General features: G+C 43.4%; 1 protein-coding gene and 1 long non-coding RNA gene across 7 annotated transcripts in view; one reads left to right on the top strand and one right to left on the bottom strand.

Annotated features, from left to right (window-relative positions):
* The window catches only part of GPC6 (glypican 6), a 1119686-nt gene that overhangs the window by 61222 nt on the left and 1030796 nt on the right, over positions 1-27668 (bottom strand). For 5 of the 6 annotated variants that reach the window (XM_053305384.1, XM_053305387.1, XM_053305386.1 and 2 more), the window contains 2 exons: positions 24841-24984; positions 11685-11714 (listed from right to left, as the gene is read on the bottom strand). In XM_053305384.1, the coding sequence (XP_053161359.1) occupies positions 11685-11714; positions 24841-24984 (174 nt within the window). The remainder of the gene's footprint in view (positions 1-11684; positions 11715-24840; positions 24985-27668) is intronic. The other variant, XM_053305385.1, reaches the window with a different exon arrangement.
* Positions 5472-26251, top strand: LOC128349316 (uncharacterized). Its single transcript, XR_008318730.1, has 3 exons — positions 5472-5596; positions 22292-22375; positions 24041-26251. It is a non-coding gene; the product is annotated as an uncharacterized LOC128349316 (long non-coding RNA).

The following is a 27668-nucleotide window of genomic DNA, read 5'->3' as shown; positions in this document are numbered from 1 at the left end:
TCTCAACCAGGTGCAAGTTGCCAGTGATATCCTCTGGTTTCACTCCATCAGTGGGAAATCATAGACTCTAGTTTTGTCTGTATGGAAGGAGGCTAAGTGAAAGTACAATTATACAGCAATTTGCTATGCTCAAATTAGCCAAACAAGAATAAATGTAGTCTGAATTCAAACACTGAGGAAAAGCACATGTACAGTCCCCTCCGGAGTGCACCACTTGAGAATGCTCACAAGGGTCTGCAAGCTGGGATGCTTCTCTTACATCAAAAAGGCACTGCATATGGAAAACTAGCACCTCAGGGAGAAGAGTTGTATAGAACCCTTTCCCCTGTCTTTAGGTAAGGATTTTAAGGCAGTTGGTATGCTACAATTTTCCAGAAAAGATCAATGGTCACCAGACACTTAAGTTTCAAAGGTTCATATTTCCTCTCTGCTTGGCAGTCGATTCAGATATTCAGTGTATTTATTCTTAAAAATGTGGGAAATGCCTTTCACTGAATTGTAAACCCACCAGACCCAAAGGGAGTTGAATAAGCAGTAACAAGTTCCTGTTTAGAAAAGGTTCAGAGAGGGATTTCTTCCCTATCACCATATCAGCTTCAGAATAAGGCTGAAAGCAAACCAACCTTTTCACTTTCTTCCTAGTAGACTACTTTTAAATAAATTGACACACCTTTTAGCCTACTGGGTGTGTGTCCATGTGTGTGCTCCCCGCCGCCCGCCCACATCAATTTTTTAATGCCTGGACCAATATGAGCCAAATTGGTTACAGTTGTAGGGACACATAAGGACAGCTCAATGGTGTAGTTTGTGATGATGTCATCCACCTCAGTTCAAGATGGCAGACACATAAACGTTTGAGGTGCAAATGGGCTAACATGTGAACCACCTGACTGATTCGAACCAAATTTGCTACAGCTGTAGGGATACATAGGGATGCCTCAATGACGTAATTTGTAATGATGTCATCCACACTGATTCAAGATGGTGGAAGTGTGAACTTTTGTAGTGAGTGACACATAGGGACACCTCAGTGGCGTAGTTTGTGATGATGTCATCCACTCCAATTCAAGATGTCAGACATGTAAACGTTTGAAGTGCAAGTGGACTAACTTGACCATCTAACTTATTTGAACCAAATTTGGCACAGTTGTAGTGAGTGACACATAGGGACACCTCAATGGCATAGCTTATGATGATGTCACCCACCTAGTCAAGATAGTGGATGCATGAACATTTGAGGTATAACTGGGCTAACTTGTAAACTGCCTAACCAATTTGAACAAAATTTGATACAGCTGTAGGGACACAAAGGGATGGCTCAAGGGCATAGTTTGTAATGATGTCATCCACCCCAATTCAAGATGGCAGATATGTGAACATTTGAGGAGTAATTGGGCTAACTTGTAAACTGCCCAACCAATTTGAACCAAATTTGCTACAGCTATAGAGAGACACAAAGGGATGGCTCAAGGCCGTAGTATGTGACAATGTCATTCCTCCCAATTCAAGATGGCAGATACACGAATGTTTGAGACATAAGAGGGCCAACTTGTGAACACCTAACTGATTTGAACCAGGTATACGGACATATAGGGACACCTCAACTGTGCAGTTCATGATGATGTCATCCACCCCAGTTCAAGATGGCAGATGTGTGAATATTTGAGGTGCAAGTGGGAAGTGATTTGGACCAAATTCACTACAGCTGTAGGAACATATAGGGATACCTTAACAGCATAGTTTGTGATGATGTTATCTACCCCAATTCCGGATGGCAGACGCTTGAACATTTGAGGTGCAAGTGGCCTAACTTGTGAACTGTTGAACCAATTTGAACCAAATTTGCTATACCTGTAGGGACATATAGGGACACCTCAACTGTGTAGTTTGTGATAATGTCATCCACCCAATTCAAGACGATGGGCATGTGAACATTTAAGGCTGAAGTGGGCTAACTTGTGAGTATGGTAATTATCAACTGAGATTATAATGAAAGGAAAGTAGACTTATTAGTTCTTGCCAGAACAACTATTACATATGCTGAATAGCGTTTTTGTGTTCAGGTAAAGAAGACCAGATATGGCCAAGAGACAGAGTTACAGCAGCTTCATACATTAATTAAGTGCCACCAGATGAATATTCAGCATTTTCAGCAACTGGATGGCAACATTTTCTCACCAGAAGCTGAGATCTGAAACTTCTCTCAGTAGCATTCTTCTCCCTTCAGCAGTGCTAGAAGGCCATTATAGAAGGATTACATTTGCAGAGCAGCTATGCCCCTGTGGCCTAGGGCAGATTGAAACTGCTAAGCATGTTCTCCTTTACTGCTCATTCTACAGAGACATTCGTGCCTCCCTCATCCTTTCATTGATAAGCAAATATCCAGGTCATCCGAGCCAATTCTACAGCTCCCTGCTACACACTGACTCTAAGGCTGCCATCACATATAGTGTTGCCAGGTTCTGAGTGGCAGCAATCAGCACTCGCCGGTGAATGACATGCAGCGAGTCCTTGCAGCTTTAATTTGAATTTCAACGACTTTGGGTGGGTCCTGCAGTTGCTTGCATGCCTCCCTCTTTACTGCTCCTTATAACCTTTAATCGGGCTGTTTTTCAATTATCACTCAGAATCTCATAAACTTCTGTACTCTCATGTTTTTTAATTCATGTATTTTTTGTACTTCTTTGATCCTCTTAGGTGATTAGACCTCATGCCATGGGTGTATTACCTATTATTTTAAGTATTTTTAAGTATTTAAATATATTTAGCATTTTAGTCCTTTAAGTATTAATATGAACTTCATAACATGCAATTACTCTTATATTTTAGTGTTCTAGCTTTTTTAAAATGTATTATCCTATATGCAATCATTTATTTTATCTAATATTACTTTAATTATGTAATCACCCCTACATTTTATGCTGGTCTGAGACCGTAATAAAGATTGATTTGATTCAGTAGCATTGTAGCCAATTGGTTCTTTAAAATAATGCCTTCATATGCTACAGAGGACCAATGTATATGAATGACTAGCATTCAGACTTAATTGGTTGCTCTTTGGAATAATATTGCAGTTTAAAAGGTAGGGGTGTGTGTGTGCATACTCTAGCACAGTGTTTCTCAACCTTTTTGGAGTCAAGGACCGCTAAATTCTTCGTGCAGAGTTTCAAGGACCGCTACATTCTTCATGCGCAGTTTCCCGGACCGGCAGTTAGTAAAGGGGTTTCAAATCTATCTATCTATCTATCTATCTATCTATCTATCTATCTATCTATCTATCTATCTATCAGACTTCTATACTGCCCAAAACTTGCATCTCTGGGCAGTTTACAATTAAAATAATATAAGCATTAAAATAATTAAATTTGGAATCTTTTGCAAACATGGAATATTAGGGGTTCTCAACCTTGGGTCCCTCAGTTAAACTCCCATAACCCCCAACCACAATGGCATTTGGCCATTATGGCTGGGGATTATGGGAGTAGAAGTCCACCAATGTCTGGATACCCAAGGTTGAGAACCCCTGAATCTAAAAGCCTGGGTGAACAAATTTGTCTCCAGTATGTCTTCAGTATGTGTGGGGTGGGGGTGGAGGTTCTTGTGATTACTCAATGGAGAGGGGATGTTGGGCCATTAGAAAAATTCAAAAGCTACATGGGGGCAATGAAAACAACACACAAGCAAGCTTTTGAATCCCCCAAAATGCTTCATCAGGCTGGATGTCAAGCAAAGCAAAAAGGAGGTGAGGAGAGGAGAGCAGGGCAAGCTCAGTAGAGCCGGAAATCTACAGTTTAACCCTCTCATGATGGAGGTGGAGTTTTAGCAGGAGTTGTGTAGTCGCAGGGCAGGATCCAGACAACGTTAGTCACGACCACCCACTGAAATTAATTTAGTCATCTCTCATTTGTGTCAATGCTGCTTGGTCATGATCACCTGACTTGATCTGGATCCTGCTCTTAGATGTGCACTTTGTGAGGTGGACCTAATGAAACCCGTGCAGCTCCTCCAAAACTCGTTAAATTCGTTACATGGCAGGTGCTGGGAATGGGGTTTTTTTTAATGGTGAAAGAAAATGTGAAGAAGAGCGGTGGAGACCTGGCATTAAAAGAAAGGGGGGTGATTCTGAGATGGCGGAGGGTGTGGGGCGTTGTAGTGGTAGATGCCTCATTTTCCTCGCTGGGGAGACGAGGCACTGTTCAGGGTGGGTGAGGCAATGGTGCACCGGACTGCACTCGGAAGGTCGCCTGGGTCCAAGAGCTGCCGCCACTGTGCTTGCGCACCAGAGTGTAGCAAGTGTTCCCCATCCTCTCTCACAATGTGCACTTCTGTGCCCCCCTCCCAACTCCCCTGCGGGAGCCAATCACACCAGCCTGCCTTTGGGGCCACGCAGCTCACGTGGTCCCACATGCTGCCCGCGCATACCTGCGAGGTGAGCCAAGGCGGCCCTCCTCCCTCCCTCCTCTGCTTAGCCCTCACTGCGGCATGATCCCGGCCAGAGATTGTCCCCCGCACCCGGCGAGGTCATAAAGGGGACCGCCGTCCTCCACCGGCGGTGCAGACCAGGGGGTTACAGGGGGCAGAGGGACCACAACACCCCACCGATGCAAGAGGGAAACAGCGTTCCCTCTCAAGGCGCCTCGACCACAATAGGCAGCTGGGTTTCAATCAATCAACCTTTGGCTGCAAACAATGAGCATGCAAGAACCAGCAGCCCTTCAAGTGGCAGCCCTTCAGGTGGCATACCTTCCACACCGCATACAGTTTGAAGCTGTAAAGATAGGGAATAAAATAGCTGTAGGAAGATCACAGCAGCACGTGGAGGCAAGGGACAAGAAGGTGATACTCTTCCTCTTCCGTACCATGTGCAAAATTGAGGAAGTGAGTGACTTGATTGCAGTTGTTGGGGGGGGGGGGTTGACTCCCAGTCAGGGACCGGCGCTCAACCCTTCGGGGACCGGCAGCGGTCCCCGGACCGGTGGTTGAGAAACTCTGCTCTAGCAGATATTTCTATAGGAGTCTGAAAGCTGTTATCATCCATCTCCCTTTGTCACCTGGATCCAGTATTAAGCTCTGAGTGGAAAAAGAACGATATAATAAGTCATTTTCAGGCATTCACAGAATACCTGCTGTATATGCTTACAGGGCTTGAAATCGGTCAGAAGTCCTACCCCTGCCTGTCACTCACCTTCCCAGCCCTGCTCTTCACATTTACAGCAGCCATAGGCGTAACTGGGGGTGGGCGGGGGGGGGGCACGTGCCCCAGGTGCCATTGAGGTGGGGGCGCCATACCAGTCCCTGCCACCCCCACCCCATTGCCCACCTGCCCAGCCCCAGGGCCCCTCAGCCACTTGCCTCCAGCTCCGGCCTAGGATCGGCAGCGAGGCCTAGGATCGGAGCCGCCTGCAAACTGCAGAGAGCTCTTCTTCTCTCCCCGCCTCTCAGCTGATCGGCGGGTGGGCGGGGCTTCCAGAGAGGCCTCCGAGTAGGCCTCCCTGAAGCCTGAACTCGAGTAGGCCCCTAGCAAGGAAGGAGGGAAGGAGGAAGCAGGCAGCAGACCCTCTGCCCAGACCAGACCATCCAGAACAGCTATTGCAAGGTAGGCTGTGAATTCCTTTTTGTGGTTACCCCCATATATAGGGATCTGCTTGCCATAGGGCTTTGATAGGGGGGGTGGGGGTGGGGCGAGACTGAGAAGTCTCTGAATATATAATTTAAAACAGACTGGAAAATGTGCTGGCTTTAAAAACAAAAACTATCTAAAAAGGCCTATAAGTGGCTTGTTTCATGTCAGAAAATTACAAACACTTCTGGAACAAGTATATTTTATTTATTTTCTTTCATTCATTCATAAATGCACTTATGTTCAAGTTGTTTTGCAACCCAGAAGGTCTGAGTGAGAACTGTGAAGCATGTGTTGTGCTTTTATTTTATTTTATTTTATTTTTCTTGTGTGTGAACTGCTCCCCAATAACTTGCAGGGACTTCAGGGTAAATCTGGCCAACATGTGAATGCAGCACCTCCATTCCAGCGGAGATGTGTGTTAAAGGGCTTTAAAAGCCTGGTGTGAAAAGACTCCTGGAATCAAACTTTACTGAATTTGTTCAGAATTCTGAGAAAACAAACATAGGCTCACCCTGCATGGCTGAAAGTCTCCTTTGTTAATCTGCAGCAAGGGGTCCATTTTAATAATTAGCATTGCTAGTGTGTTCTAGGCATTAAAAGTAGCACAAATATATAGTACTCAATGTATATCACTATATACTGTGAAGTGTGCATGCGTGTATTCAGTGAAATGTATTTCCAGGTAGCATACTTACTTTAAAATATCAGACTTAAATCCTTGGGGGCCTGGGGTGTGTGGAGGCCCTGGACTTGGAGGGTCTGGGGGCCCATTTTGAAATCCTGTCTCTGGACCCATTCCAACCTTGCTATGCCCCTGGCGGAATAGTTACATATATATTGATCACTACACATGGGTTTCTGCACAGCACCTGTACAGAAGAAAATTCCATGTAGAAAATGTGTCTCTTGTAAATTGACCCTGAATTTTCCATCCATGACTGGGATATCTGAGAGTTAGAGTCAATAATAAAAGAACAGCACACTGCTTGTGACAGGAAGGGGCAAATTACAATGATTTCTTAGTTTGGCAGGGGCTGGTTTTGGCCCTGGCAGAACTTGGCTATCTGCTCCTGTTGCAAATTCCTCTGTCTAGTGTGGCAAACTAATGTACCCTCCTCCCTCTTGGTGTCAAAGTAAGCACTAGTGTGGTGAATGCACATATACGCCATCATGAGCCAACAGTCATCATAAGACAAAGGCTGGCAGGAATCATTCACTGGTTTATAGACACACACACACCCCACCACCTTCTTCCTCCCCTATTTTGCTAGTGGCTATTTGGGCAGGTGATCCTCTAGGACAAAGTCATGTTTTTTAAAGAATGAGAGGAGACAAAGAAAATGACACTTGGAATCCTCGCATAACTCCTGACTGTTGTTCTAAGTCTTTTACAGAGATGGCTCATGTTTTCAGGTTTTGATCAACAACCATGTCTAGATGGTACAGTGTTCCTTTTAACGGGGATTTCCAGATATTGCTGACTATAAGTCCCATCATTCCTGCTTGGACAGTGGCGCAATTTCAGTGCTTGCCCTAGGCGCCATTTTCCCTAGTTATGCCTCTGAATACCTGTCTTGTCTTTTCCATTTTGGGACACAAAACCTATTACTATGTTTAAAAGCATTTATTTTCTGGCCATGAAGACTGCAAACTTAGGCTGTTGGTATGCAAGACATTTCTTTAAAATATATATTTCTAAAGAGCCTTGTAGCCTCATGTTTCCTTTTTCCTGTCCCAGTATACTTGCACGGATGCAGCCCACAACCCACATTTGACTATGGCTGTGACACATTTCCATATTTCCGGGGGTGGCGGGGGGCGCGCGGCGGCAATTTCAGTGCTTGCCCCGGGCGCCGTTTTCCCTAGTTACGCCTCTGACAGAAGCGTTCCTCTGAAGAGATGAACACTGCAAGCATGATTGTCTGCCTTTCCGTGACCTGGAGACTGGGGCGCCCCAATCTCCCAATCATGGAAAGGCAGGCAACCACACATACAGTGTTAATCTCTTCAGTTGAACACTGCAGTGAGTGTAAAGGGATGGGCTGGAAGAGTGAGTAAAAGGCAGGGGACAGGACTTCTGACCATTTAAAGCCCTATAAGCATATCCAGTGGGCATTCAATGAATGCATGAACAGGACTATAGAGATAGCTGCATATTAGGATACTATTAAAAGAACATTCTCAAACACAGGCATCAAACAGGTATCTTATTTGACAAGTTTCAAAGCACCTGTTAATTCCACCATCCACTTTGGACTCCTTATAAAAGAAAAGCTCTTAGAAAATAGGGTTAATGTTCAGTCTTCATAACTGCGGCTTTCCCTTACAGCAGAACATTTCTGTGCTCAGAACTCTTTGGACTTGAGTAGTTTGCCCGTCTATTGGAAGGTGCCCATTTCTAAGGCCCAAAGATTCTTTTTTGAGCCTCAGCTCAAAGACCTTCAGCCAGGCTGAGAGGAGGTACACTCCCCCGACTTCCCAGTCCCTCCAATATGCAGGTCTGAGAGCATATGCTCTTGCCTGTCTGTTGTTTGTGATTGCTGCTTCCAAGCTTCTGTCACTGCTTCCTGGTTCCAGCCTCTGCACTGCCACTCCCCATGGTTTGAGTCACCCACTGTGAGAAATTGCATTTCCCTGTCCAGGCAGCAGGCTCTTGCATTCTTTTTAGAGGTAACCTGAGAAGATAGGCAACACAGTTGAAACTGATGAACTGTGTCCATTTGGGACCCCCTCTTTGAGAAACATAACTTTAATTAAATTGTTCCTGAAATTATTTCCTCCTCCCTGCCCCACCCTTCACCTGATAATTTAGTTTCATCTGGGGTTGGTTTTTTTTAATTTATTTTTAAATTGGAGCAAATTCATTCCAGTGAAATACTGCAAAGGAGAGTTACTTGTGTGTGCACACACACACACATTGGAACACATTTTTTAAAAAGGTTAAAAGCAATCATAACCTGGTGCTCAAATGCTGCTGAGGGTAATTAAAATGTAGTGGTGAAGGAGTGCCAAGGTAGTGAAGTGAAGGGGTGTGAGGACAGGGCTCAGCCTTCTGAATAATTACTGCCTGGGTCAAAACCACTCCTCTTGAAAAAGGCAGATGAGTAGTCCTGTGGCATCTGCACTTGAGAAGACTGTGCTACCAATCTATATATTTTTTTTTAACTTGGATTTTCAGCATTAAGAAATTCAGTGAATTTCATGAGAGGAAAATGCAGCTGGTTAGGATATTTCTGAGCTGTCCCATCTGCCACACAATCAGGGAACACATGAACACTTCTTGCTCCCCCTCCTTCCTCCTTCTTCCTACCTTCCTCAGATTTGAAGGGGTGGTTCAGATATAGCCCTCCAATTAGAAGGGGAACACACATCAGTTGCGGGAGGTAGAACATGCTTGGGCATGCCTTTAATCACTTGGTGGGTGGACCAGAACAGACATATTGTCTGATCTGAGACTTTGATTGTGCCGCCATGTGTCCTCCCTGACCCGGTGAAATAAATGAGCAAATTAGCTGTGACAATTCCAATCTGGAAGTGTCCAAAGTTGGCCTTTATTATTGGCAAAACAAAACTAGTGGGTCTAGCTGATAGAACAGTATCGGACCTGTGGTCAAGAGGCCTCAGTTCAAATCCCATATAAATGACATATGGGGTGGCTTTGGGCAAGTTATGTTCTGTCAACATCTTCTGAACAGCAACCTTTGTCAGAGACTGTTGCCAGGCAGAATGTGATGATAATGATTAGGAATCACTTTTCACATTAAGAAGTGCTATATAAATGATTAATAATGATAGTAGTCTTTTATGAAGGCATTCCCTTTATGAAGGCATTACAGTGGTTTTGCCTTCAACAGGATAGATAGTTGAGACTGGGAAATTGAAACGATATGTTTGAAATGAGATCAAATGCTCAGCTGTGATCTCATCCATGTCATGCTCCATTTAATGCATGAGAAAACTGCACCTGCAACAGTTTAATACCTTGGTGGTGTGAAAAAATTGGCATATAGAGATCATGGGTTTCTTTGCTAAGCATTTGAACCTGCTATTTTCTGGCTTGGAGATGTAATTGGTACCTTATGAGGTCCCACACCTTCAATATTCAGTATTTGCAACTAGTCAGAGCTATACAGAAGGATGCTGGAAATGATTGTACCTGTCCTGTGGTGTTAGAGATACTAGGTATTATTTGAATTCCTTACATATTTATTTCTGCTATTTTATATTCTACGGTTGCTTGAGAAATAAAACACATTTTTATAGTATGCTTCCTCCCTCACACATACTGTACACCTGCAGGTTTAAGCCATTGGAGCAGAGAATGTATAACCCTTTTGGGTCACAATTTGATACTGGAAACCAAAAAGAAGGAGGTGAAGCCTTAAAAAGATGCTGGAATTGGAACAAATAACTGAAAATCAAATTGTCCAGTGCCTTTCATTGTGTTGCCTTCTTCAGGGGCATAGAAAGAGAGAATACAAAAGAGTAAAAAGAAAACAATGAGTAAATTGCTCATTATGGCAATTTGTTATAGTGCCTACAGCTACCAAGAGTGCTTCTTTAGCAATTTAATCTTGAGTGTATCTAGGAATGACCTTTGAACCTTACTGAACCTTGTAATGGATATATCTCCTTCCCCATTTTCTCCTGAAGTCTAGAATGCTACACTCTGGCACTTGCTGAAAGTAAAACTTGTTTTATTTCTGGCTAATTTAAGGAGCAGAATCTGAAAACAAGAGGATGTGCTAATAATACTTTTTTGAAGTACCCAGACAGGATACAATGTTAGAAAGCATATTAATATTGCAGTCTTATGCACATTTACCAGTGAGTAAGCCCCACTGAACACTGTGACCCACATACTACACAGCAAAAGGTGGGTGGAAAAAGGGCTATGTGCTTGCAGGGAGATGTACCCCATGAAGGCTTCTCCCTCACCCAAGCACATACGGAGGTGGAGCGGGTGTGGGTGTGTGTGATTTTGTTTCTCTTCCGTCATTGCAAAAGACCTTTCTCCTTGTACGAATGTCTCCCCAAGGGTCACACAACAAGCAGAAAGGTCTTTTGTAGCAACGGAAGAGACTCAAAAACCACTCCTCTCCCTCTCTGTATGTGCTCAGCTGCAGGAGAAGACCTCACCTGATGTACACTGAAGGTTCCCTGAAAGCACACAGCCCTTCTTGTGCCTACCTACTGAGTAATCATTGCATAGGCTTACGGTGCTTGTAATACTCCAAGACTAAAACATCCACCACTAGAACTCTAATCGATCCTTTTCAAAGGTGATGAAGAATTTGTTGTTGTTGTTTTCTTTTCTTTTTCTTTTTACCTATGAAAGCTTTATTTAACAATAAAGGTGTTAGTCCTTAAGTGGCCACAAGAGTCTCTGTAGTTTTTTGTACTTTCTTTGCTTTCCTGTTATTTGGCCTAGATTAGTCATCCCCAAACTGTGTGCCCAGAGAGAGCTGTGAGTATGCCATGAGAAATGGATTAAATTAATTAAAGAGCTAAAAGCACCCCTGAGTCTCAATCACTCAACCATGGAGGAAGTTGCCTGCCTGCCACATCTTGGTTTGATTCATTGCTCTGCTCTTGCCTCTTTCCAATCAGCAGAACAATCCACCCTCAGGGAAGACTGTCCACTGCATCTCCACATGAGTCACTCATGGGTGTGCTTCCTGATTGGATGGAGGCAAATCCAGAGCCGTGATTTGCATAGAAACTCAGAGGGTAGCCAGCTCTTAGTCTTACACGTTCTAAAAGTAAACCTTTTAGAGTAGTAAGTAGTAGTAAGTATGCTTCTGATTTTAATTTGTGGGAAAGAACTCAGCATGTATCAGAAGTTTGGGAAACAATGGCCTAGTTTTTAAAGGACATGAGGGGCAATGAAAAGACCCGGAACCATCCATTCAGGTATTACGATTCTGAAAATTAGTAATGAAATTGTTTTGCAGGAAAGCAAATGGAATGTAACAATGATGATATTAGATGTAGTTTGCTCAGCAGACTCAGAAACAGATGAATGGCTATGGAAGTCAAGAATAAGAATACCAGAGCTTACACCATGTTGCATTGTCCTCCAGATATTCCTCTGGGAAGCAAAAGGGAAAGAGAGAGAGAGAGAGAAAATGAGAGAATTCAAGACAAAGCATTACGTTATAGAAAGCAGATAGCACAAAGAAGAGAATGTATCAGTATCAGCAAACCACTGTGAATAGGGTTTATTTAATTATGCATGCTATGGCTGACAATATACAAGTATCCAATTAGCCTTAAGTCACCTCCATGCCACCTTTAATTTTTGAAATTTTATTTTTAAATATGCATGTTTTACTTTCCTCCATTGCTCATGCTCAAAACCTGCAGAATATTAACTCTTAGGAATGTATCAAAGGTACATTCAGAAACATCATGTCCCTTTGCCATTAAATGATTAAAAAAAATGATTCTGTGATTTTAGTTAATTCATCAAACACTGTTCTGCCTGACAGAAAGGAACTTTAAAAAGAAAAGAAAAATAACACCAGGCACCTTCTGCTTAAGTCTTTAATTGAAAAAAAAGTGCCATTTAATTTATTTTCATACAGGAGATGCATGCACTTTTCAAAACTCAGTCCTCATTAAGAGCCATCAGTGTGTTTGAACATTTTGTCCCCTTACACATGTGCATATGTGACTATTTTTTCACACACACACATTTTTCATGTGACAGTCTGACAAAGACTGATGTTTTGATGATGGCAGAGGTGTCTCTCAATTCATTTTAAGCACTCCATACTGCCTTGTATTGGAGTGTGTTATGATAAATCAATATAAAACAATTTGGCAGTATATTATCAGAGAGACCTCAAAGGCAGTTTTCTTTCAAAGCCCTTGTGTTTATTTTGGTCCCATTCTGGCTCAGTTGCAATCAATTTATTTTTCTTTTTTCTGCTCCAAGTAATTAAAAAAAAAGTCCTTGCTGGTTGAAACCAGATTGTTCTGTGCCACTCTCTAAGTATTAATTTGAATGTATAATTTGAAGTGCTATGCGGCCACCATTTTCAGATAACATCACACTTACATCCACCTTTCTCATCATGAAACAAGGTGGTATACAGAGAAGCTCTTCTCATGATCAGTGAGAAGAGCTTCTGGTGTGTCTGTGAGAAGAGCTTAGCCCGCTCTCCACGCAGACGATCATGCCTGCAGCCCTGGGTGGCCGGATTGGCCACCCACATGACTACCAGCTCTGTGACGGAGCCGGTGGGGGCTGTGGGGATTAGGGGCTGTGCGGCTCCTGGAAGTCCCAGGATGTCCCCCGCATGTGCGTGAGGCGTTCTGGGAAAAAACCCCGAGACCAGGAGGCTGGCTATAGCCTCCTGGTCAGGGATCTACTCATGTGTCACCACATGCTGCCATGGCACACAAGCAAAAAAATGAGGTTAACAGAGCTCTCGCTCCGTTAACCTCATTTAAGGGGAGGGGGAATTAGGCGGGATATCCGCCTTGGAACCACTGGGCTTGCCCGTGAGCCTGGTGGTTCCCACAATCAGTAGAAAGTGGGCTAGGCTCCCTTAGCCCGCTTTCTCCTGATTTTGGGAATAGCTTCATAGAGTTCTCAGTGGTCCCATAGCCAGGTACTGACTAGCCACACTACTTCTTAGTTTTATCGTGTCTCTATCATGTGCTCTTTCTCCCATCCCTGTTCTGCAGCCAACTGGACTGTGAGAGTTGGAAAGTTCATTTCGGGCTGGTACAGATGATAGCTGGCCTCAACACACAACCAGGATGTGGGTCACATCAGAGCATGCCTGTCCTGACATCACTGAAGGATGTCCCAGTGCATAGTCAGGGCATCCTATAATTGTATAGGAGGGGCAATTCAGATGAATCCAGGGAAGTCCTTTGGGCTGTCAGGGTGGGCACACTGACTTAAAACTTACATCATCCCCAGGCACAATTTATTATGGCCAGGCGTTATGGGGACTGTAGTTCAACAATAGCTGGTGTGCCTCGGATTGCCTACCCTTGTTCTATATTAAGCATACTCTCCACCACTGAGCTTTGATACCTCCCTTCATGCTTTATAGCCATAATTCCATTGGATAGTATATATTGGATAGTTGCCCAATATAGAAATCAATGCATGGGGAAGAGATTGGGAGCAAAAGCATTAGCCTTACTCCTTGGGTCCATTTAGTCAAGGTCCTGTTTGTATAAGGACCTCTGTGTAATCCATTCCTTTCAAATCTGGGTATGAGAGGTGTGATTCACCTATGGGGGGCATGTGCGTAGGCCGTGAGAAATGAAAGCTAAAATATGTGGATGTTGACAGGGGTTTGGGCCCGTAGATGTGATCCTGATTTTCTGCTCCACATCATTATTTCTCACTGTACAGGGCTTATGATGGTACACTATCCATCATATATTATTAATCCGCTGACCCTGCTGAGCATGGTCATTGTGACCATATGCAACGAGCAAGCTGAAGGTAGGAGAGTGAAAATCAGGATGAAAGAATTCCACTATGAAAAAGTTTGAGGAACATATAGCAGAATATTAGAAATAAAAAGCAGGGGGGATGAATACCCATCCTCCTCCTCCCCTGCCCCTACTGCTAGTGCCCTCAGTAGCTGTACATATGACTTCTTTTTTCCACATAATCGGACAGAATGCTTTCTATCATGTTTGGCTGGTGGGTCACATGTAACACTTGCTCTTGAAGGGGGATCTGACTGCTATTAGCCATGGACCAATAATTTTCCTAATGGCCTGCCTTAAGGTGCGCTAGGTGAGATTTCCTTTGCAGATGTCTCAGAAGCTTTAGTAAGTATGGAATGTTGTGGCTCACCTGCTGTCAAAGACAGGCAGCCCAACAATTATTTCCTACATTTTCTGGATCACCTGTACTAGCTTTTAGTTCACCCTGGGTCAACTCAAGGAGGTTTTCCACACCCCAAATCTCCTCCAGAAGGAAGTTTGTTCACACTACAGCTGGATTCCCACCGAGGTCGGTTTGATGTCTTTGGAAGCACCCCACACACAAATCAGACTTTTCCTTTTGGATTTCACCTCATCCCAATTTATGCTTGCGTTTTTAAAATCCTGTATTTTATCGGAGTTTATTGGGATAAACCACAGAAGGCGCTGATGTAAGTCTTCATATTAACATGGTAAGAGCAAGTCACATCTATGAAATGCAAATACTGTAGAAAGCTGCCCAGAGGCAAAGAGTGGTAAAGCTAGTTTTCAGGTCTAGTTTTCTGTCTTCTCTTTGAAAGTTTTTGGAGGAGAGAGGGTTTGAGGTCTTGCAAAAAATTGAGCATTTCCTTGCAGAAAATGAGCAGGTAGTCCAAGCCAGGAAGGGGGCTGCAAAAGCAGAGGCAACGCTGCAGGAGGGCCAACACATGCTGGGTGTGTGTGTGTGTGTGTGTGTGTGTGTGTGTGTGTTGGGGTCATGGGGGCAGGGATAGAAAGCCAAGGCTGGTGGCTAATTAAGTAGAAGTAAGTGTACGTGTGGACTTCAACAGAGCCAGATCACAAAGGGTGTTTAATTACAGTTCTAAACCCTTGGAAAAAAGGAGTCATGGCATCCCACCTCCTCTAGGAAGCCATTGGCCACAAGCAAAACTCTGAAGTGACCTACACAAAAGAAAACTCAGAATAGAGAGGGGAGGGGCTAATGCTGCGAATCTAATTCCAAGGGGCTTCACTGGCCAGATATCCCGAGAGCTGGAAGCCCTGTCTGTAAAGGCTCCTGGTGCTGCCTATTACTCTTAAAGCCCTAATCAGATTGGAGTCTTTGGCCTCAAGGAGCATCCTCTACAGTTATACCATCTTTTGAGATCTATGGACATGTCTTTGCTTCATGTTCCTGCAAAGCCACTCTTACCCCTGTTGCTCACCAAGCTATTGGCAGGGGCAGAGGGAGCTGTGCCCAGTCTCATGCAGGGCACACATGGCACTATCTGCCTGGCACCCCTTAGGTGCCCAATCCAGTGTGAGAAGGGTGGCTGCCTTAGAAGCCAGCTCCACCTGCTGCACACCAATCCACTTAGGAGTTGACACCCACTTACTCCCTCCTTACTTTAGTGTGGGACTAGCTGATTGCTTGACAGTACCAAGTAGGGATTTTTCATTTTCATCTGGATTTTGGTGAGATTTTCTCTCTCTTGGCCTACTCTTCACTGAAGTTCATTGTTTGGGACAGGTCATTAGAGATCGGGCCCATTAAAAAGTATAGACTGGACTCACTGGCACATGAGTGTGGGTTTGGGCAAGTAGTTCATCTGTAGTGTTCAACTGGAAGCACTGTTAAGGTGAAATGGATATCCTTGATTTTGATCAAAATCCTGATCCAGGATTTTGTAGCTCAGGGGTGTCTGCAAAGGGAACTCCTGGGGGTGTTGCTCAGCTCACTCACTCAGAGCTGTTGGGCTTGGGGCTGGTGGTGACTCAGGCCACTTCCCCTTTGATACAGGAAACTGTGGTGACCAGCAAGCTAAGACAATTGGCTGACTGCTGACAGCCTCAAAGTCTTGTTTGTTCACCCATCGGTGAGTAAGACAGTCCTCTTAGTGAGGCTGTCTCCCATGGGGGGAGGAGTTGCCTGCACTCTAGTTAAGTCAAATGCTGTTTATTCCACTGTTGCAGGTTCCTTTTAGATAGTTAATGAAGTGTGGCCCAAATGTAACCCATCACGCACTGGGGTTCAGGGGCAATTATACAGGTTAAATTGTTTGGGATGCAGGAAAGGACTTAAAAAAAAACAAAAAACAAATAACTGAAGCCCTACACTCTGGAATTCCTTGCTGTGGTGGATCCATTGGGCAACTTCCCAATGCAGTGGCTCGCCTCCTCATGGGTGCCAGAAAATACGACAGGGTAACACCTCTCCTGCAGTCATTGCACTGGTTGCCTGTTCGCTTCCGAGTTCAATTTAAGGTCCTGGTTCTGACCTTCAAAGCCTTGCGGGGCTTGGTGCCTGTCTACCTACAGACCACCTCTCCCATCCAGTTACATCTTGTCTGGTTAGATAATCTCAAATGGCCCTCTTGCTGGTCCCTGATTTCCGAGAGGTTCAGGGCTCTCGGACCCACAAAAGGGCCTTTTCGGTTGCTGCCCCACTTCTTTGGAACTCTCTTCCCCTTCAGATTTGTTTAGCCCCTTCCTTACTGATCTTCAAATCTCTATTGAAGACTTTTCTTTTTCGCCAGGCTTTTGCCCTGTAGTTTACCTATTTGTTTTTTGTTAGTTACTTTAGTTTTTAATTTAGAATGTAATTTTTAATGTTGCCTTGTTTGCATGCTTTTGTGCACCGCCTGGAGTCTTTGGAGTGGGTGGTATATTAAATGTTTCTAATAAATAAAATTAATAAATTAAAAACTCCTCCCACTGCCGGTTTTAATTGAATTGGTTTCTATAGTATTATTTTTGAAGGCTTTCTCCAAACACAAATGATTTATTGAGTATTATTGAATGAATATTGTTGCTCTTGTATGATCATTTTTAATGCTGCTAATATTTATGTTTCTAATGATGGTATTTTTTATTTTTTTAAATTTTTTAATGTATTTTTTATTATTTTAATTGATTGTAAGATACCGTTCCGAGTCTCCCTGCCTATGTTTTCTTTGCGCAGAAAAGTGACTAGTCCATTCATAAATAAGTAAATGTGAACACCAACAAATGGTTTTTCAATTCACAATCTAGGAGAGAGGAAAAAGAACAACCATTAGCTGTAACATATGGCTAAGCAGGAAGCTTGGTCATTTGCCTACTGTTTGTGCAGAAATGCAGAAAAGACTGGCAGAGTCGCATGAAGCAAAATTTGTCATAGCAAGCTAATAGGACTGCACCGGACAGATTGTCCTATTGATGCTCATGTTTCAGACATCAATGAGCAATACAGCTGCTCCAAATCCCTAATACAGACAGACATGGCTGCTGTAAAACGTTTCTCCCCAGTACAACTGATCCTGGATTCAAGCTGCTAGTAAACAGCACAGCTTCAAATCGTCACTTATCCCCATTTTGTTGAATAAGAATTCCAGCAGTTCAGCTAGCTTGGTGGCTGGCTCCTGCCTGGCGAAAACACATTAAGATGGTATTGCACTGAATCATAACATTTTCAGGGTTTCTGTACACCATTGCCCACTGCCATGGAACCAGAAAACCATCTTGACAGCATTTTAGAAAATGTCACAGGTGGAAACAGGAAAGATGCTGGTTCTCGTTTTGCAGCTTATTTGCTGATGTAATGAAGACACTGAAAAATATATATACTGGGCAACATCCAGACTAAGTTAGTATGACTAAGTCCCACTGAAATGAACGGGACTTAAGTTAGTCACCTTAAGTGGTGCAGCAGGGAAATGCTTGACTAACAAGCAGAAGGTTGCCGGTTCAAATCCTTGCTGGTACTATATTGGGCAGCACCGATATAGGAAGATGCTGAAAGGCATTATCTCATACTGTGTGGGAGGAGGCAGTGGTAAACCCCTCCTGTCTTCTACTAAAGACAACCACAGGGCTCTGTGGGCGCCAGGAGTCAATATTGACTTGACGGCACACTTTACCTTTAAGTTAGTCATGACTAACTTGCTTCATTGCTTTCAGTGATGCTTAGTCAGAACTAACTAGTCTGGATTTTGCCCACTGTCTAGAAATCTTCCAAAAATTATCTGCATTTGAGCCCCTGGTGGCGCAGTGGTAAAAAACTGCCACCCTGTAACCAGAAGGTTACAAGTTCGATCCTGACCAGGGGCTCAAGGTTGACTCAGCCTTCCATCCTTCCGAGGTCGGTAAAATGAGTATCCAGAATGTTGGGGGCAATATGCTAAATCATTGTAAACCGCTTAGAGAGCTTCGGCTATAGAGCGGTATATAAATGTAAGTGCTATTGCTATTGCTATTGCTATTTAAGAAGTTTATTATAATATTGCTGTGTTTATCTGTTGCACATTTTGTTCTTTGCTATGTATCTCCAGAGAGTTTTTCAAAACAATTGGTGGGTTCTCATGATCATTCTTGACCCTGAATGCCAGGCAGCAGAGGCAGGAGGAAATGTGTGTACTCCCAATTCCTGGTCATGTATATTGAAAATGACTGGTAAGTGATTATGTGTAAGAGGGCAATCTGGTGGGTCAGCATGGCCAACCAACATAGGTGATCTTAGATTTGAGGTAGGATGGCCCACTGACCAACCACAATTGCCCTCTTGCACACGATCACTTCCTGGTCATTTTCAACACACAAACGACCAGCAGCTGTAAGAATGTGTTCCTTCTCTCTCCGCTGCCGACATTCAGTAGCAAAAATGATCTTGAGAAGCAGTGTTCTCTTAGCAGTTCTCAAATATTATTGACTACAACTCCCATCATTCCCAGCTGCAATGGCCTTTGCCTGGGGATTATGAGAATTGCAGTCAACAACACAAGACGGTCATTCACACAATCAAAAACTGTGTCCTACCCTAGTTTGGGAGCTGTGTGTGCTCCCAATTTTTGGTTGTCTGGAAGCAAGGTAGGAAAACCTGGGTAGAAGTGACTGAGTGGAAGCAAGGTAGGAGGAAAAGCTACCCAGGGTTTCCTCCAACCTTGCTTCTACACAACCAAAAATTGGGAGCACACAAAGCTCCCAAACCAGGGTAGAACAGTCTTTGATTGTGTGAATGGCCTCCTGGGAAGCCCTGTTACAGGGTACACCGGTGAGAACCCAGCCAATGAATGGCCCCAGCAGAGCTGTAGTCAAGTGCAAGAATCAGTGGTCCTGGAGGGGGAAGAGCATTACAAATCCTCACCAAAAGACCACTCCCCAATGCCTTATTTGGCTTTTGTGGGGGTGAAGCAGAGTTGTGCTCCCAGCCCTTGAGGCAGACATGGGGCCCGCAATCTTGGCTCCCCGATCACCTGCCTCAGGCCATCCCAGTAGGATCCAGGGAGCGGCTGCATAAGTGGCCTCAGTCACTTTTGAAGCACCCATCCCTCCGATCCCATTTCAGTGAGGGTCATTTGGTCACTTTTGGGGCCAAGTAGGAATTTTTTGGGTCACACTGATTGGCCTTGGTGCGGCCTTTTTTTTTTGCCTACTTCTCACTGAATTTATGAGTAGGGTTGCCATTTTGCTTGGTTGGTCACTTTGTCAAAAAGTGCGGGTTGATGAAGGTTGTCTTGTTCAGTGTCTGACTGAAGGACCATTTAAGGTGAGTAAGCAAGGCGAGGAACAGCCCTTGCAGGTTTTGCGGCCCTTGGGCTGGGAGCCTGGGATCAGCCCCTATTCAGAGGCTTACTGGTGCCAACCACTCAGAGTTTTGCAGCCTGGGTAGTTGGGGCTAGTTGGCCTCCCCTCAGCGGGGTTAACACCTCATGGATGTTATGATGACCAGACTTGGTGGTGGGCTGAATTAACACACAGTCTTTCACCCGGTAGAGGGAAGTCCTCCTTATGAGGCTGACCTATAGAGGGGGTACTCATACTCTAATTATTGTTCCTCATTGCAGGTTATTGTATTACCTATTAATAGAATGGCCCTAGTTCATCAAAATGCATGTGTCTTGTCATTATTGGGCCTGGGGGTGCAAGATGCATTCAGCCAATTCAAAGAGACCATCATAATATTATGCAAATGCATATCCAGATGTGCAAATGCATCCATATTGGCTGGATATGGATAAGCCTGTTTCATATGGATTTCCCTTGCTAGATCCCAGGGTACGCAGGGATGTGCACAAATCAATTTTTGAAATTTGATTCAACCTCAAATTGAATCACAAAAATTTGAATTGATTCATTGAACCAGCCAGCAATTGCCAGCTGGTTCGACAAATCAAACTCAAAATTCATGAAAAATTAATGATTTGGCCATAGGGAACAATGCAAAGATTGAATCACCCCATTGTTCCCCATGGTTAGGTCCTAGGGACACCAAACTACAACTCAAGGCATGCAGGCAGGCACCCAAGTTCTAACTTTTGCTGAATCTGAGATCCAGCAAAACCAGATAGTTATAGTAGCAAGCAATAGCACAGCATTATACTTAGTGTTGAGAAAAGAAAACCACAAAATCAAACCTCCTTGCCTCTCCTGATGTAAGGGCTCTCTCTGCCTCCCAGTCCCTTTGAATACATTTTGAAATCCCCTCTTTTGTTCCCTCTTTGTCAATCTAAGATCCAGCAAAACAGTTATAGCAGCAATAATATACAGTGCTGAGAAAAAAAATCCGCAAAATCAAACCTTTTTTCTCCTTCCTTCCTGCTGTCCTCCTGATGTATCCTTTTCTTGCATAAGAGCTCTCCCTCTGCCTGCCAGTCCCTTTGAATACATTTTGAAATACCCTCCAAATGTGTTCCCCTCCTCCATCCTTCCCCCCAACCAATGGGGACACAGTTGGCCATGCCAACAATTGATTTTAATGACAACAAGACAATCAAGAAGCAAGGAGATCTCAAGCCAATCAGAAGCCAGTGCCAGAAAATCAATCAGCAAGGGGGGGAAAGCCAGCCAAAATGGCCACACGAATCACGCAAATAGATTCGTGCCAAAACGGAGCTGATTTGGCACCCCCTTCATTAAAGAGCTGATTCATTTGCAGTCAAATCCACAAATTGCCCCTGATTTGGAGCAAATTGATTTATGCAAAAATAGAAGTGTAAGTGTAAGTTCTTCATCTTAATTTCTGTTTGAATTCAACATTCTGTGTACAGAATCAGCAGGAGAGAGAAGTACTTTTGAACTAGCCAACAGTGGCCACCTGCCTGACCCTGATCTGGCAAGATTTAAAAGTGTGTTTCCATGGAAATACTATAACATCTATTTAGATAGACATCATATTGCAATTTTCTATTTATAGACAACTGCAAGCCATTGAAAAAGGCCACTAGGTTTAAATGTGTCTCAAATGCAAATGTGAAAAATATCTATCTATCTATCTATCTATCTATCTATCTATCTATCTATCTATCTACTAACTATTTATCTATCCATCCATCCATCCATCTGATCCTTTTCACTTCTTGTAATCTGATATGCTAGTGTTAACAGTATGTTGGCAACAAACCTGTGAGTTATTTAAAAATTTTTAAAGAAGTGTAATACATAGTGACAACTGAGACATAAATATTTGTAATAAATAGCTGTTCTTCTGTGTCTATGAATGATCAGATTAGGCTGAAGGACTGGCAAAAATTAAAGAAAGAATTGAGACTTTTAAAATGGAAGCCAAGAGTTATTTTTACATACTGCACATAGCAACTTGGATGTAATGTCAGCTTGGAATATTCCCTAAGCAATAAATACAATTGCTTGAATAGGATTCCTCTAGGAAAGTGCACTGCAGAGCCTGTCAAAAATGCTTTTTTTTTGGTCTGAGGGGGAACCCCCCCCCCAACACTATGATTGAAAGTGGTTATTACTAAAACATTGTTGCATACATTTAATGTAGTTATAAAACAAGTTTTGTGTCCCGACTTCGATGAAATGTGAATTCCTTAATTAAACTTTAGTGAGGGACAATGCATTATGCATATGGACACTTAACAACAATAAGTACTTACTTAATTATGAGTGGAGCTTGTAAAAATGAGTGTATTGTAAAGTTAATTGGGAGCTGAAGTGATTGCACTTTAATGTGACAGGCACTGGATTACTTATTTCAGTTCTAGCCATGTTCCATTTTCTTCTGCACAGAAAGTGATCTATCTGTCGAAAAGCAATTCACACCCTTTCATCGTAAGAGGAACACACTGCGACTAGCAAGATGTACATCAGATGGTAGGAATGTTTTCAAGCTGCAGCATGTGTGGCCCGTCTAAGACTTGGAGCTCAGATTTTCAAATGTGCAAATTGGGTTTGGGCCAGAGGGAGAGGAATGGCGGCTGGTGTCACAATTGTCTTTCATTGTGCATGGATCGTGTGATTCCCTTACTGCTTCTCCTGGAGAGATGAGGAAATTGGGGGGCAGGGTCTTTCTCCCAGGGTAATTATCATAGGTTTCCCAAACGGTGTCTGCTCGCTTATCACTCTTCTTTACTTCCTGACAGTATCTCTCTTGCCTGCACTGGTGAAGCGTGTCAGGAAGAGTTGGTTGGCAGAGAGATGTGCTCTCTCACAGACATCTGGAATGTGATTATAAAAGATAAAACACATCCCTCTTACATCAGGTGCCAGGAATCGTCTTTCCACTTGGTGGCCATATGTGGCAGCCCAGGGCATCACATTTGAGGAGGTGAGGGGCCACCACCTTTGCCACTGCAGCATCTAATGGAAGGACATTCCCATGTATTTCTACTGTACACAAAGAAAAGCTAAAAATCCCATAGTTGTATGGGGCAGTAAGGTAGGAGCTTTAAACAACAACAACAAAACGTTCTGCCTTGGTTGCCAAATCTTTAAGAATGGTCAGATGCAAAGGTGTGGATTCATACTGGTAAATATCCGAGGTGGACAGTAGGAAAACATGCTAATTAAAGGTTATTGCCATCTGTGGACGTTTATGAACATACAGTATGTTGTTTGTAATAAATCCAACCATATGTTGCCAACACACCTGTCAGGGATTGGCTTGGGATCACCCAATGCTGTAGAACTGTTGAAGCTAAGCAGTTGTGCAGCTGGATGGTAGGATGTGTGAATGTTTTCATGACTGAGCTACTGAGGTTCTGCCCTTTTACCCTGGGGCATTTTCACAGAAGACCATTTTCACATTTTATCAGGGTGGGTCTCTGTAGGATTGTTCAGTTCTAGGAACAGCGACTGACAAGATGCTCACACTGTAATGGAGTTGGAATGCTTCATGCCAGGCTGCAGTGGAACCAAAGAGCCCTGAGTCCCGTCGCTGAAGAGAACTGGCAGTCACACAATCACGATTACCACTGTTTCTCCCATTCACAACAATGGGAGAAATAGCGCTAACTCTGATTGCATGACCACTGGCTCTCTTCGGTGTTGGAGCTGCCTCCTGGCTATGCTGCCATTCCGACATGGCTCTGTTACAGTGTGCTTAATGTCAGCCAGTCTGTTTAAGACAAACATGCAACATAATTTTGCAGTATCCCAAGTCATTCCCCCCAACAACGCTCATTTTTCTGGAACAATAATTGCTGAAACAACATTAACAAACTCTGATTGTAATTACACAGCAGCTTTGGCTGCATACAGCCATGAGGTAAAACATTACATCCATTGGGTAATAACGAACACAACCCAAGGATAAGGAAAAATGAGGCAAGATTAATGATGAGTAACACTCTAACTGACCAAAATGCAGTTTTCTTAAAACAATTTGCAGTCTGCAAAATTAGAAAACAACCATAGTGCTTGAAGAACTATAGGAGACAGGTAAGAAGAATCCCATTATAGGTATGTGTGTGGAAAAGCTAGTTTTTAAACACTTTTCATTTAACAATTGAATGAACATAGATGTTTTTTTTTCCACAGAAGAAATTTTGTGTATGCCTTCATTGAACTATCTACTTCAAGAGTAGAAACACTGAACATCTAGGCCACATCTGGTCTGCAAAGACTTTCCTTCCCCTAGGCCATGCAGCCTTGCTTGCCACTGTGTGGTATCTCATCCAAGAGCAAGTGTTCTGGAAGAAAAGTGGAAAAACCTTTCCAATGGAAAATGCTTTGAACAGTCAGATGCTGTCCCCAGAGCTTACGCTGCTCTACTGGCTTGCAGGAAAGATCATATTTTCAAATATTATTTTCCTATCAGTGTCCAAAGAACTGAATTACTTCACTGTTCATTGTTTCCAGAGGAAAACAGCTGTTCATTGTACTGTAATTACACAAAAACAAAATCTGGCAATTTTACACAATAACTACGAACAGTCAGAATGTGTAGGGAGGATCACCTCTTAGAATGAAGATACCAGGCAGCTGACACTCTGACTAATGAAGCACCAGTGCAATGAGAGAAGCACCAGTGTAGCACCAGTGCATCTGAAGAGTTCTAGCCTAGTGCTTCACTAGTGTGTGTGTATGTAAGAAATTTTCCATGACCTCTCCTTCTCCTGGAAGCCCTGTATCACTCAAAAATATGTCCCTGAGACAACTATATTTTTGAGTGGCGCAGAGCACTTCCTGGGGAAGGGGAGGTCAGTGAAATTTGCCCCTACCACTGAGCCAGCAGTGGAGCTGAGTTAATTGAGAAGCAGCAATATTTTGTTAGTCAAGACGTCAGTCACCTCCATTTTAATGATAGCTGAGATCACTTTTCTACAGTTTTTACTTACCAGCCTATCCAAGCTTGTACCAGCAGCTGTTGTTGGTCTTTCCTCAGGGTTATAGGGCCGAAATCGCGCATTAAAGTTATCAGGAATGGAGCGGGAGGTTCTTAAACCTGGAGCTGGTTTAGGCTGTCCACACCCTTGAAAGACCTAGAAGAAACATGCCAAGTTACAAGGTTTATTCAAAACAGAATCTAGCAGTATCTTGCTCCTGGACAACAATTCCTGTTCTGGCAGGCTTTTCATTTATATTTTGTGGTTTATGCTGATTTTCTGCCTTCGCTCTACTGGACTTACTTGTATTGTTTTAGAGTTGTTTTTTGATTTGTGTTCTTATTTTAGATCTAGTTTTAATGGTTTCTTTGTTTCTTTGATTTATATACCGCTTTTCTTAAAGTGGCTCAGGGAGGTTTATACTGAAATCAGAAATCTCTCTCTCTCTCTCTCTCTCTCTCTCTCTCTCTCTCTCTCTCTCTCTCTCTCTCTCATATTTATACCTGCCCATTTATATCTGGGCAGCTCACAGTAAAATAGAAATCAGAACAAAATAAAAAGGATAAAAATACAGATTACAACATAACACAATAATTTAAGATTTAAACAGTGTTAAAAACTATGAAAACAGTAAAAATTTAAAGCTTGGGTGAACAACTGTGTCTTGACTGACTTTTTAAAAGTTGTCAGAGATGGGGAGGCTCTTATTTTGGCAGGGAGTGCATTCCAGAGCCTCAGGGAAGCAATAGAGAAGGCTTGTCCCTGAGTAGCCACCAGACCAGCCAGTGGCAACTGCAGACAAACCTCCCCTGATGATCTCAGTGGGTGGTGGGGGTCATGACGAAGAAGACATTCTCTTAAATACTCAGGGGCTATGCTGTTTAGGGCTTTATAGGTTATGACCAGCACCTTGTATTTTGCCCAGAAACGTATTGGCAGTCAGTGTTGCTCTTTCAATACTGTAGTTCTATGGTCTCTCCTAGATGACCCAGAGACCAACCTGGCTGCTGCATTCTAGACCTACTGTAGTATCTGGACTATGTACAAAGGCAGCCCCATATAGAATGCATTGCAGTAGTTAAGTCTGGAGGTGACCAGCAGATGTATCACCATTCTGAGGTCGTTTATCTCAAGAAACAGATGCAGCTGGCATGTCAGCCAAAAGCTGATAGAAAGCACCTCTGGCCATCGCCTCAGTCTGGGAGACCAGGCAGAAGTGTGGGTCCAGAAGCACCCCCAGACTGTGTACTTGGTCCTTCTGGGGAAGTAGGACCCCATCCAGAACAGGAAGTGGGACCCCATCCAGAATGCATTGTCTCCTGAGTTCCAATCCCACACAATAAATACATAACAATTAAAATCAGAAACCAAATAAAATCAGATTAAAATTTCAATTAAAACTAAATATTATTAAAAGGCAGGCTAAAAAGATGGGTCTTTAAGGTTATATTTCTTCTTAAGGACCTTGGTCAGTTGAACGGTATACATATTTATTCAGTATGTAAATAAATTAACATTGATAACCTGGTGAAAGTGATCTGTCAATAACCCAATTATCAATACCTGCATAAATGTGTTTTTCATTATTAATCTGTAGTACTTCAGTGGATTTCAGTTCCTCATACAAGTACATCCACTAAGTTATAGAAATTAATCAGGGATTTCAGCTTGTGTCTCCTATATCTAAACTGAATATTTTGTTTAGATATTTAATTGAATACTCTGCAATTGGTCCACTGTCTCGCAATGGTCCTTTCTATGCAGTTGCAACAACTAAGACTGAATCAAAACTAGCTGAGTGGGTTCATATTTGTTTACATATAGGGGAAAAAACACCTGTGTTTTGCCAATTGTTTCAACACTCTACTGTTCAACAAAAATTATCTGAGCATAGTCCTGAGCATGGCCTATCCCAGGAACAATCTCTCTGTTGAGGCTGAGCAGTTTTACAGGCTTTGAAGCTATTCTCACGATCCCTGGAAAGCGGGCTAAGGAAGCTTAGCCCACTTTCCAAGGATCGTGGGAACCACCAGGCTCGCAGGTGAGCCCAGTGCTCCCAAGGCAGCTAGCCCACCTAATTACCCCTCCCCTTAGACAAGGTTAATGGAGAGAGCAGTCCGTTAACATCTTTTTTGCTTGTGTGTTGCTGCGGCATGCGGCGACACACAAGAAGACCCCCAACTGTGCTCGGAGCTCTCTCCAGAATGCCCTGCACACTCACACAGGGCATCCTGGAACTTCTGAGGGCTGCATGGCCCCTGATCCCGGCAGATCCATGATGGAGTTGGCAGATCCATGATGGAGTTGGCAGTCGTCTGGGCCCCTCCAGCGTTTCACACTGATTGTGTGAAGTGCCTCTTTGCCTTTTTGTGATAACTCAGGCACTGCACAGCTTCTTCCAAAAGTTAGGTAGGATCCTCATGTGTGTCTGTTTAGGTTGTTCAGGAAATTGCCTTCCATCCCATGAAATCAGCTCAAAAACATGAGTAGGCATGATGCCCAGCATACGTCACCATAATGATCTGTCCTGGGGCTGCTGTAGACCTGTAAGCAGCCCTGACCCTGATCAGAGTGGGTGTTTGTGCAAGCAGTGCTACCACAGTCTCCCCCCTTCATCATGATGGGGGAAACCAGTAGAACTGCTTCCACAACTGCTTGTTCTGAACAGTGTTAAGGCTGCTTATGAGCCTGCAGCAGCCTCAGGGCAGAACATTATGGCGACATTATACTGTGCATCATGTTGGCCATTGATTTTTCACATCTGCTGATGAACTATCTCATCCAAAGGAGAATATTGGAGTCAAAAATAATGAAAATATGGCTCAGTCCTAGTAAACCAC

Source organism: Hemicordylus capensis, chromosome 3, assembly GCF_027244095.1.
Source record: "Hemicordylus capensis ecotype Gifberg chromosome 3, rHemCap1.1.pri, whole genome shotgun sequence".
Classification (NCBI taxonomy): domain Eukaryota; kingdom Metazoa; phylum Chordata; class Lepidosauria; order Squamata; family Cordylidae; genus Hemicordylus; species Hemicordylus capensis.
This window is presented reverse-complemented; position numbering and strand designations above follow the sequence as displayed.